Source organism: Thermothelomyces heterothallicus (genome assembly GCF_042370625.1).
Source record: "Thermothelomyces heterothallicus CBS 202.75 unplaced genomic scaffold P884_scaffold_36, whole genome shotgun sequence".
NCBI lineage: Eukaryota > Fungi > Ascomycota > Sordariomycetes > Sordariales > Chaetomiaceae > Thermothelomyces > Thermothelomyces heterothallicus.
In genome coordinates, this window is record NW_027192597.1 from 250,974 (window position 1) to 262,288 (window position 11,315).

At 49.9% G+C, this 11,315-nt stretch overlaps 3 protein-coding genes across 3 annotated transcripts; 1 reads left to right on the top strand and 2 right to left on the bottom strand.

The window, feature by feature from the left end:
• Positions 1-1,371: 1,371 nt before the first annotated feature.
• Positions 1,372-1,725, bottom strand: P884DRAFT_211425 (uncharacterized protein; the record flags this gene model as incomplete). The annotated part of the gene is made up of 2 exons (XM_069439088.1): positions 1,372-1,461; positions 1,540-1,725. 2 exons carry the CDS (start codon positions 1,723-1,725, stop codon positions 1,372-1,374), a joined length of 276 nt encoding a protein of 91 aa, XP_069293806.1.
• A 2,328-nt stretch (positions 1,726-4,053) lies between these two features.
• P884DRAFT_211390 (uncharacterized protein) lies at positions 4,054-5,627 on the bottom strand (the record flags this gene model as incomplete). The annotated part of the gene is made up of 4 exons (XM_069439085.1): positions 4,054-4,218; positions 4,399-4,863; positions 4,912-5,016; positions 5,268-5,627. The coding sequence occupies 4 exons, from the start codon at positions 5,625-5,627 to the stop codon at positions 4,054-4,056; spliced, it is 1,095 nt and encodes a 364-aa protein (XP_069293807.1).
• A 1,758-nt stretch (positions 5,628-7,385) lies between these two features.
• On the top strand, positions 7,386-8,211 carry P884DRAFT_251648 (uncharacterized protein; the record flags this gene model as incomplete). Its single annotated transcript, XM_069440700.1, has 2 exons — positions 7,386-7,665; positions 7,717-8,211. The coding sequence occupies 2 exons, from the start codon at positions 7,386-7,388 to the stop codon at positions 8,208-8,210; spliced, it is 774 nt and encodes a 257-aa protein (XP_069293808.1).
• Positions 8,212-11,315: the final 3,104 nt, after the last annotated feature.

Consider the following 11,315-nt stretch of genomic DNA (forward strand, 5'->3'; position numbering starts at 1 on the left):
GGAAGGGGAGGACGGCCTGGAGGCGGAGGCGGCGCCGCGGACCTACCGCCAGCCCGAACGTCACGCCCGGGACGAGGAGGAAGAGGAGGAAGAGGAGGAAGAGGAGGAAGAGGAGGAAGAGGAGGAAGAGGAGGAAGAGGAGTGATGTGTAGCCCGGCGACCCCATGTAGCACCGCCCGGAAACTCGACCGCCGCGTGTACTCTGGCGCCGAGATGGCCATATCGTCCGAGGAAGAAGACGATTTGCGCCAGCACAACGACGACCCACGACATGTACCACCGCGACGACATGGCGTACGCCGTATCCGGTCCCTCCGCGACCGGCTAGAGGCTTGCCGCCGTGCGCCACGCTGCCACACCTCGCCCCCGCCGGCGCCGCCCTCTGGTCCCCAGCGATAAGGAGCCTATCCTGGAGACTCCCCCCGGGTTCGCTATACCTGGTGTCAGCTACCTACTATGGCCTATGGCGAACCGGTCACCTAGGCCTACTATGGTCTATGACTCCTTTGACTAATATAAGTAGATAGTATATAAGACTATTATATATTTTGATTAGAGTTTAAGGGTGTTATTAATAAGATTATTAGTATAATCTTAATATTGTAATTATATCTAGTAAGGCTATATAGAGGTAATGTAAAAAGCATAATGAGGGAAGTTTAGATCTAAGTATAGCTTAATAATAGGGGATAGCTAAGGAGATAATATATATATCTTTAAAGGGAATATTAGAGGTAAATATATTATAGCCTTTAATTAGTGTAGGTAAACTAGGTTATAACTATACTTAGTAGGCTTAAAAGAGTAGTATAAATAGATAAAGGAGATGATCTATATGCTATTAACAAGCATATAAAGTGGCGTGCATCGCTCGTAGCTAATTAATTCCCTAGAAGCTTGGGCGCTTCTGACTAGGTAAATCAAACTTTTAGCCAGCCGTCACCACTTAGTATCGCCGGGAGGGGGCTTTGAAACCAAGAGAGGCTAATTAGCCAATAGTTCCGTGTTTATTTGAGAGAAACTATCTGACCAATGATCTGGTGGTCCGCACCGAAGCAAGATTGTTTGCGCTAGCCCTCCCTACTTTAACCAACAGCCTGCCACCCGGTCGATGTTGAATCTTCCCGTGATGGCGCTCCCTTCCTCTCCCCTTCCTTACGCTGATCATCAGGTCAGATAGTTTCCGGTCCAGAAAGTTGCCGTGTTAGTCAGACATGTTAAAGCTGGCTTAGGTACTGTACGGTAAATATTAGGCACTTTGGTGGCCTCCGAGTTGCGACGGGTCTGGGACGGAACGTACCGAAGCATTGTTGTGTTTGTCCGGGCTTCGTCGGCCCCCTCCCGACCTGCGCGCTCACAGCGTCTAATTATCTAGCAGACGGCACCACCGTCGTTGGTGCCGTGGCAGGTCGAGGAGCCGCAGTCGCGGATCTCGGTCCATCTGCCGTTGCGGCACTCGACCTGGGGGGCACGAGTAAACGATCCGCGTCAGTCCCCCGGAGGAGGCGGGGTAGGAGATATTATGGTCGGTTCACTTACCACGCCAGTCCTGTCGCAGCCGCAGAAATGGCGGTCTCCGTTGGAGGCCTGGCAAGGGCTGTTGGTGCGCCTCTGGTCGCCGCCGTAGCCGGCACCGCAGGTGTCGCGGGCCTGGATCTCCGGGATTGTCGAGGCACCGACGACGACAGCAGCAATGAGGGTGCAGAGGATGGCGGTGACCTTCATTTTCGTTAAGGGGCTTGCGAGGCAGGCAGAAGATGGTTGAGTCTGGCTTTTTGTCTTGGGTAGAAGGCCTTTCAAGGAGCTGCGTGTGATAAGAGATGGAGGGCTGATGAGCAAGAAGAGGACAGTCCCATAAGGAGATGCCCTCTGGTATTTATGCTTTTTTTGTTAGAGACGGAACTTGGAACTGATGCTCTATGTCTCCCTTAGGCCATCTCCCTCAAGCCGCGCGTCCCTTTCTCCGATGCGCGTCGGAAGGATTCAGGACCTAATCAGATGCCTTGCTTTCTCTCGAGACGAGGTTGCCGTACCCCGATGGAGGGCACTCGGGAGGACGCAAGACGGTGTCGTTCCGCGTTCCGCGGCGGTCGGCACAAAGCTGAGCCACACGAGAACGGGGTCTCCTCATCTGACTTCCGCATGTAGGTAAAGGCAGGAAGGAAATTAGGTAAACTAATCAACTACAGGTTGTCTACCTAGGTACCTTAGCTAAGTCTGTCTTCCTCTAGACTCAAGCAGTCCGTCTCCCGTTGCAACCACGGACGTCCACATGAGCTACCACGTTACAAGGGGAGCAGGACGGGGTAGACCAAGCATCTTGCTCCCCAGTCTGTAACCTTGTGACTCTGTAAGATGGTTCTGTTGTTTTCATTTGCGAAGGACTCTTCCTACCGACGGCCGCGGCCGGGGCGTTGTCTTAAGTCGCGCCGAGATGGTCAGCACAGGGCTCGGCGTCTGAAGCTCAACACAAGAGCATTAATTAATTACCACAGCTGATCTGGTTCTTCTTTGAGACATTGTTGTCTCTTTGGGACTTGTTGTGTTACGATTCCGTGAATCACCCATTTAGGTAACTCGGTGATTTTCATCCTCGGCTCGCCAAGCGCCACGCAGGATGACCGCGTTTGGAAGCGCACGAGTTCCGCCATGCTCCTTCTTTGGGGCGGGGCACACTTGGCTCTCGTTTTGCAGAGGCCCTCGTCGTCTCATCCGCAGGTGTTTTAGGTGGCCAGGTGGTCAGACGATTTTCGCGATCGTCTTGTCGAGGAGGGGATACGAAGAGAGTGACGCAAGGTTCCTGCAGTGATTAATGTAACCAGAAAATGCTTCTAACTCGCGGCGCTGTTGCTGCAAAGTACAGTATGTATGCATGTATGCACAGTACCTACATCCATAGGGATAACTATATACCCACCCACTAATTAGCGCGGGATGAAGGTGGATCGGGCAGCTTCCCGCTGCGCTCGCTGGCTTGTGGTCCGATTTGCAGGGAGCTTAGTCGCCACCTAATCTTCTTTTCTCATCAATGCACTGAGATCCAGCCCAATCTGTAAACACGATCCTCTCTACCATGATCCTCCAGCGCAACCCCAGAAGATTGTTTTGTTCTGGAATAAAGCGTCATCCACATACAGACATGCATTAGAGTCAAGTAACAAGAATTCCCACCATTTCCTTTATGCGCAGTACATACAGTATGTACGGATTACATACATATCTGATTATACAGGACAGGGCGGGGAGAGTTGCTGACGGATTATCTGTCCATACATACTCTGTACCTTGTTAGACAAGGATTCGAAGTGGTCAGACTCTTGCGCCTCGTTCTTCGCGTCCAAGACCGCGCCACTCAGCACAACACAACCCAATGATTCAAGAGAAGAGACTCAACAACCGTCGTGCCCGGCTTATGCATGCAGCAATGCCGACTCAAAACACGGAGACTAAATGCGCGCTGAGACGGAGACGGCCACGAGCCAACCAAGCCGTGCTGCCTTCATTTAACTCGAGACACCCGCTATTAATAATTAATCCTGACTCGTATGATTAACAAGCACTTCCTGTCCGACTCGGAATCCCTTGTGGCCCGCAACGAGGAAAAAAATAATTCTCTCAGGGTTGGCTGGGGCAAGCCTGACCGACGTCTTTTGTCGCTCTGTTCCATCCCATATAACATATGACGAGATAATTAACACTACTACACGTACCGGCTCACTAGACGATGAGCCAAACCAGTAACACAACCAAATCAAGTCGGGCAACGGGCGGCTATGTCTGCGCCTCCCGAGCCGTCGAGACAAGAACAGACTGGTTATCAAGGTTCTAGTGCCGTACAGATGAAGATCAGACGCGGGGTTGGGGAGCAGGGCACAAACAAGAAAAGAAACGACAGCGAGGGGCACATCCATGAATCCAAATCAACAAATCAAGAGGCCCTCTGTACCTAGCGATATCATCAGGTCATGTCCCCTTCCCGGCGAGGTCGGCACTAATATCGCCGTTTCCTTTGTCATTGCACTTCCCGTTAGAAGGTCGACGCCATCGATTTCTTCAGTTCCTGAGCTCCGCGGACTCACTCTTGGATCTCAAGTGAGGGTACCGCTCCAGCGCGCTCTCGACCACGGCTCCAATCAGCTGGTCATAGTCGATGCCGTAGAACTCGGCCGTCTTGGTCAGCGTCGACCATGACGGGCGCAAGCCGGGAATTGCGTTGATCTGCGTCCGTCGGCGATCGAAGGGGGGTCAGCCGCCGCCCTGTGCTACCCCAAACAAACAGACTTGCGACAGTGTTACCCCAGAAGAGAGCAGCATCTTTAATTACTAGGTACCTCACTGGCAGGCAGGCAGAAAAATGACGAGTAAGGGTTGGTAGGTAAATACTTGGACATGACATACCTCGAGAACATAGGGCAGTCCGTCGAGCCCCAGTCGTATGTCGACGCGGCCGGTATCCCGGCAGCCGACGGCTCGCCAGGCCTCGAGGGCCACCTCCTCGGCCAGCCGGACGTCCGGGTTGTCCCGCGCGCTCACCACCTTGACGGGGTAGTCGTGGCCTTCGGGCGGGGCGCCGCGGGCCCAGTAGGGGACGTGGTAGTGCGAGTCGAGGACCTGCCGCGACGTGGCCGCGTCCCAGTCCAGCAGCGCGGTCCCGACGACCCGGGCGGACGGACCGGTCCCCAGGATGCTGACCGAGTACTCGGCGCCGCCCAGGAAGCGCTCGACCAGCACGCTCTGGCCCGGGTACCGCGCCCGCAGCCGGCGCACGCCCTCCACCAGCTCCGCCGCGTCCCGCACCCTGCTCTTCTGGTCGATCCCCTTGGACGAGCACTCCCACGTCGGCTTGATGAAGAGCGGGAACGTCTTGAGCGCCTCGGCGTGCCGACTGCTGGCCAGCGCCTCCGCCACCACCGCGCCCACGTCCTCTTTTTCCTCGCCCGGCCCCCCGGACGGGCCGGCAGCGGCCGGGACGACGGCGAACGGCGCGGTCGGGATCCCGTGGTGGTCGAGGACCATCTGTTGCGTTCGTTTGAAGACGTGCCATCAGCCATCAGTTTTTTTTTCTCTCTTTTTTTCCCCCCTTCCTGCGGTCTGATTTCCTCCTCACACACACTCGCGATCGTATATTGTAGGTATATACACATTTGTTATGTAATTATGGAATAAGTAAGGCAGTTATTAATGTCCGTGGCTTGCAGGGTTAGGGGCGGTAATAAAACATGAAATATATATATATATGTATAATCTCCCCGGCAGGATAAGCTTACCTTGGTCAGCCCCTTGTTCTGCGCGAGCGAGAGGGTCGCCGCGTCGGCAAACACATGCGGGATCTGGTACGCCTCGAGGATGCCGGGGACCTGCGCCTCCCGGCCGGCGCCGCCGAAGATGCCCTCGGCGACGGGAAAGGCCAGGTCCCACGACTTGTGCTTGCCCTCGGCCACCAAGGCCACGAGCTGCTGGATGCCCTCGACGGGCACCACCTCGTGGCCGCTTGCCTCGAGCGCCCGCTTGAGGCTGTCGATGGTGACGTCGACGTCGAAAGGGATCAACTCCTCGTAGCCCAGTCCCTGGGACCGGTAGGTTTCGTATCTGTCGTATATGAAGGCCGTGACGAGCGACGAAGCCATTGCGTTAATGATTAACTAGGTAATGATTGTATGCAAGTACGGAATTGAAACCCTCTAAATCACGAAATAATTTGTTACAAGAAGGGGAAGGAATCGCGTGCACAATGCTTCAAGATTGGTTTTCTCAGCCACAGAATATTATATTATTATATTAGGTATCCGAACCCTCGGTTGACAACCGCCCAAGTCCCTGCATGATCGTCGTTGGATTCCTTCGCAACCTACCACCTTATCTTACCTTTGCTAGATATGTTATCTCCAGAATGGACCCTCGGCGGAGACGAGCGAGACAACAGTTTGCAACAAGCCTATTGCGTGATCACGATTACCCCTCGCCCTGGTGAGTAACAAGGCAAGTTGATTTGCGATGATCGCAGCTGTTACGTACCTTGCCTAACCTGCTTGCGCAACACGGCTCCCAACTACGTCAGCATGTCGTCAACGGCTTTCTTCTCTCATCTTTCTCCGAGACAACCTCCGGCAAACTGTAAGATGTGTCACCTTTGAGGTCATGGCTAATAACGCAACTATTAATTTACTGGGTAAAAGAGTCCACTTACTAATAATAATAAGCCCGGACCGAATAACTAATTAAGCCTCGATCTTGCACAGCCACCTTACACAATAACACAAGGACGTCATCAACAATTGGAGCGGGCCAGCTGTTTTCTAGCGAAGCCACGTTTTATACGTCCGTATATCCGCTCCGATCATCCAAGTGGAAGAACGGGTTAAAGCGTCGGCGGACTAGATTCGTCCGCCATCCGCGGACCGTGCCGCGCGGGCACTAAGGGACAAGGGATGCGCACCATTCAAACCTCTGAGATGGGCATGAGCTCTGCCTAATATCGTAGGCCATCTTCATGTCATCAACACAACACTCGTACACTACACGATTTACTGCCAGTCCACCAGTTGCGCTTCTTCTTCAACCTGGATCAGCGACACATCCACGGACACGTCTTCGGCGTCCAACGAACGTGCCCGGGTTCATGCTCAACCTCCCCGCCGAGGACGGCAAGCGACTATCCCGGTCCGTCTTCGGAGTTGTTTAACCAAAACAACACCGCCGCCTTGGGATCGCCGGGCACCTTCTCGGGTCCCTGGCTCATCCACGAGCCGACCAGAGGCAATAATTACCATGGCAACCTACTGTGATCACTCGCGCCGGACACCCGCCTCGTGGCTATTATGCGACAGGATGGAGCGCTAACTGTGAGGATCTGACCGGTTCCGTATTAGAGTCCCTAGGTACAGGGCCAGGAGAGACATGAAGCGGCAGCGAAACCACACTTGAAGTGAGGTATCTGATTAGGTAGGTGTTGATTGTGAGCCCACGTATTTTATCAAGGCCCGGGTTATTCTTTTCAGAAAAGAATAAGTAAGTTAATAAATGTAATTGAAGACTAACGGTGACTCCGCGCCACAGATCAAAGATAAATTAGGTAATTGGTATTATTGAGCTGTCTTGAGACTAGGTCTTACCTCAGCCGCTCCCCTCTGACCAACTGATCCTAGGCTTCCCCCCTCCCCCCTCCCTCCCTTTTTTTTTCACAGGCTCTTCATTGATGACAAATAATGCAATAAGCGACCGTCGTACAATTTTACCGAGGGGTTAATACCTGGTTCGAAACCGCCTTTGGTCGTTGCGTTCTCCCGTGAGCCTCCTGAGCCTCCTAGTCATAATTAATGTTTAAGGTAGGTATATATCTCAGGTAGTTAATAATTAGCCCCTAATTATCGATCGATCAGTCAACAATGCCGCCCCCGTCTGTCATCCGCCGGAACCCGCCCAGCGCCGTCGTCTACGACCTGTCGGTCCCCCACCAAGTCACCATCACCCTCCCCGCCGGCTCTACCTGGACGAGCGGCCTCCACTGGCACGAGACGCACACCGAGTACCTCCGGCTGGTCAAGGGCCGGATCCGCCTCCGGCTCGGCGACGCCGTGCAGACCGTCTCGGCCTCCCTGGGGGACTCGTTTCCATCGCCGCCGCCGGAGGAGATCCGGGTCGACAGGGGGGTCTGGCACGAATGGGGTCGCGCCGCCCGACCGGAGAAGAAACCCCGGTCGGGTGGGGATGAGGTAGCTGCCGAGGAGGAGGAGGACGAGGAAGAGGAGGAGGAAGAGGTGGTTGTGGTCGAGAGGACGGAGCCGGCCGACGGCGACAAGTCCGTCTTCTTCCGGAGCCTCAACGGGGTCATACTCGAGGCCGAAGCCGAGGCCGCGGCCCGGGCCCTGCGAACGACTGCCACGGGCAGGCTGGCAGGTGTATGGGCCGGGCTCCGGACGACCCTCAGCCTGTGGGCCATCCTCGACGCGCTCGACAACTTCCCCGTGCTCCTCGGCGTTCGGGACGCCGGGCGGCGTCGGGGGCTCGTCGAGCGGGGCTCGCGGGCTGACGCCTGGCTAACTTGGTGGGAGACGAGGTGGTCCCATGCCGTTCTAACCATCGCGTCCGTATTGGTGTGCGCGGCTGGGGAGCAGGCCGTCCGGCCGCGGTTCACCCCGGCGGAGGAGTACGCGGCCTGGGTACTGCGGAAACAAAGGGCAAACAACACGGCGGCGCCAGGCCGTACCTAAGGTTATAATAGTTAGGTAATAGTTATTTAATTACACAAGGCAGGAGGGCTAAAGCGGAAGGAATGGCGTCGAATCCGAGTTTGATTCATCACTGCCATATCGACGTAAAAACAAGAAACCAATCTTGACTAATATGAGCCTGATGGAGGTCTGGTTGTAGTAGTCAAAATAGTTCAAAAGATCGATGTCCTCTATCAACGTTTGCTGGCCCTATGGTTCTATATAAGAAGAAGATAGGCACAAAGAACCCACCGTTTACAGGCATCTACAGGGCTTACTAATCTAACCTTACATGATGGACGTGTCCACGGACACATACTACATCAAGTCCCCCGCCTAGAAAAGAAAACGTAGTACTCGTACTACAGGCTCTAAATAGCTCCTAATTTAAGCTTTCTTTCTATGTAAATATCCCTGTTATAAATAGTAGTATTATGCTATTACTATGGTATCTTATATATCGTTCTGGTCTGTACTCGTTCTATATAGGCGTTTTCTAGCTATACCTGCCTCCGAGCGAGTCTTTGACGCGGCTTTTCTAGCCGTGCCTGCCTCTAGGCGAGTCTTTAAGGCGGTTGGTTACCCTCCTTGACGAGCCTAGTATTTATTTACCATTTTATACGTATAGTATAGTTGGAAGTTAGTTTTCTAGACGTTATATTTATGGCCGAGTCCTTTCTATTTGATAAGATATTTATATTTATTGTATATAAGCTTGTAGTCCTAAATATACTTGACTTTGTATTTGTTACCGGATTCTAGCCTACTATTAGTATAGCTATCTTCTATAGGACTAGTAGGTAGTATAGTGTAGTTATATAGGTCGGTTCTAGGAGGTATAGGCGATAAATAGGCTATAGATATTACTAGGTGTATATCTATATTAGGTGGTAATCGTAAGTAGTATATTAGATAGCTAATACATTTAACGATCTTAAATAGACTTATATACTATTAGGATAGTTTATACGATAGTTAACCTAGTAGATAGTAGCTATAATATAGGTATAAATATACTTAGTCGCCTAGCTTAAACTCGATGTCACGGTAGCTAGTGTTATATCTGCGTTTAGCTCGAGCTACTATAAAATCTATTGCCATCTGGGCATCTTAGTGTAGATATTCGTATAGGACTAGGATATCTTACGCCGTATTTAACGATAGCATAGTTAGCGCTTCTAACGGTCTGGCGGGTTTGAAACCGTATAGTAGCTTGTATGGCGACATGCTAATAGAGGCGGTATAGGAGCTGTTTAAATGCTACTAAAGCTACAGAAGTATAGCGGTCTAATTATTATCTAGTTTCTCGTATATAAAGAAGTATAGAGCAATTTCTATAGTCTAGTTCTTTCGCTCTATAAGACTATCTCCCTATAGGTAGTATATGGTTATTATTAATAGCTTTATACCTAGTACCTTCTATATACCTATCTATAGTTCGGAAGTAAATTTACGATCGTAGTTAGATATAACGGCCGTTAGGACTCCCTAGTCGGATAGGAGCAATTATCGTATTAGTATATAGCCCTAGTTTATAATAGTATAGCTAGAGTAGCCTAGTATAAGAAGCGTTTGTTTAGATAACTTATAGGACATTGTTATCATCGAATCGAATTTATTATACCTATCTAAGTACTATAGTATTCTGGCTAATGTAACTAATAGTAACGCTACTATAAAGTCGATAACGATTACCTATATTAGTAGCGTATCCGATAGGCAGATTGGCTAGTAGTCGCCTATAGGAAGGTTACGATCCGTGGTATTAACTTGACAAATAAGATAGTGTTTTACGTAGTCCTTTACTTGTCTAGTTTTTCTGTCGATCGCGATACTATATAAGTTATATATCATCTTGTTAGTTCCAAAGTGATACTTCTCATCATAGGCTAGGCTAAGGATATATTATATAAGGCTTGCTAGTACGTATAATATATAAGTGCTATCTAGGCAAATGTAGTAGAGGAGCTTATCGATCAAGACGAACAGTAGCTTATAGTACGAAAAGATAGCGATATCCTTATCGTCAGTAGTTCTATCTATACACTTGTTTTTGAGGTCCCTAATAATATAGGTATATTTGGCATTAGTTTTATAGCCACTAACGAATTTCGCCTTAAGGTTAGGATCTATCTACGCTTTGGCAAAGGCAAACTATATATTATCAAGTATAGCTAATCTATTAGAGCGTTTAGATAGTTCGGGGTCCCCTAGTATACTTAATCTACTTAAGGCGTCTGGTACAAAGTTAAGCCTTCTAGGAAGATAGTAGACCTTAAGGTTATACTACGACAGGTAGATAGATACATTAATTAGGCAGCGGTTAGCATGGTTAGTAGAGCTTATATCTAGGTTAGTTTATTCTATAATTCCGCGTATAGTGGTATGGTTAGTTAATACGATGACTGGTATACGCGCCGAATAGACTATCGTATATAGTTTACGAATTGCCTATACTAGATAAGCGACTTCTTGTTTAGAGGGCCTATATCGCATTTTAGCCTTCGTTAATAGGTAGCTTAAGAATATAACTAGTAGTACTTGGTTAGCTAGGATAGGTATACCTAGGTGCCAGTCGTATTTGTCGCGAGTATAGAAGACTATAACGCTAAATCCGCGCTCTAAATAGCTATCTAGTTAAATATATAGCTATTTGCTAGGATTAAAGTGGTATAGGATAGTTAGGTTCTCGCAATAGATAGCCTCTTATAGGGCTAAAAAAGACGCCTTTTCTTACTTAGTCGGTTCGAAAGAAGTATAGCTATAATAGCCTATTCGTTTAGTACGGTTACCAACTTCTAAACTACTAGACTTATACCCTTATACTAGTAATTTAGTCTTACGTTTTTATAGTGGTTTGGCAATCTTTGTATAGTATGGAATCAAATGCTATAGGAATCCGGTAGCGCTTAAATATTGTTTTAATGCCTTTAACGTATATAAAAAGGATAGTTGCTTAAACGCTTCGATACGCTAAGCTGTATTAGTAAGGCCAAGACTGTCTACCTAAAAGCTAAGGAGTTCTATATCTAGGTATCCGATGTAGGATTTGGTAGGAGAAATGGCGATGTTCTTCTTCTTAAACAGGCTAAAGATAGTCCTTAA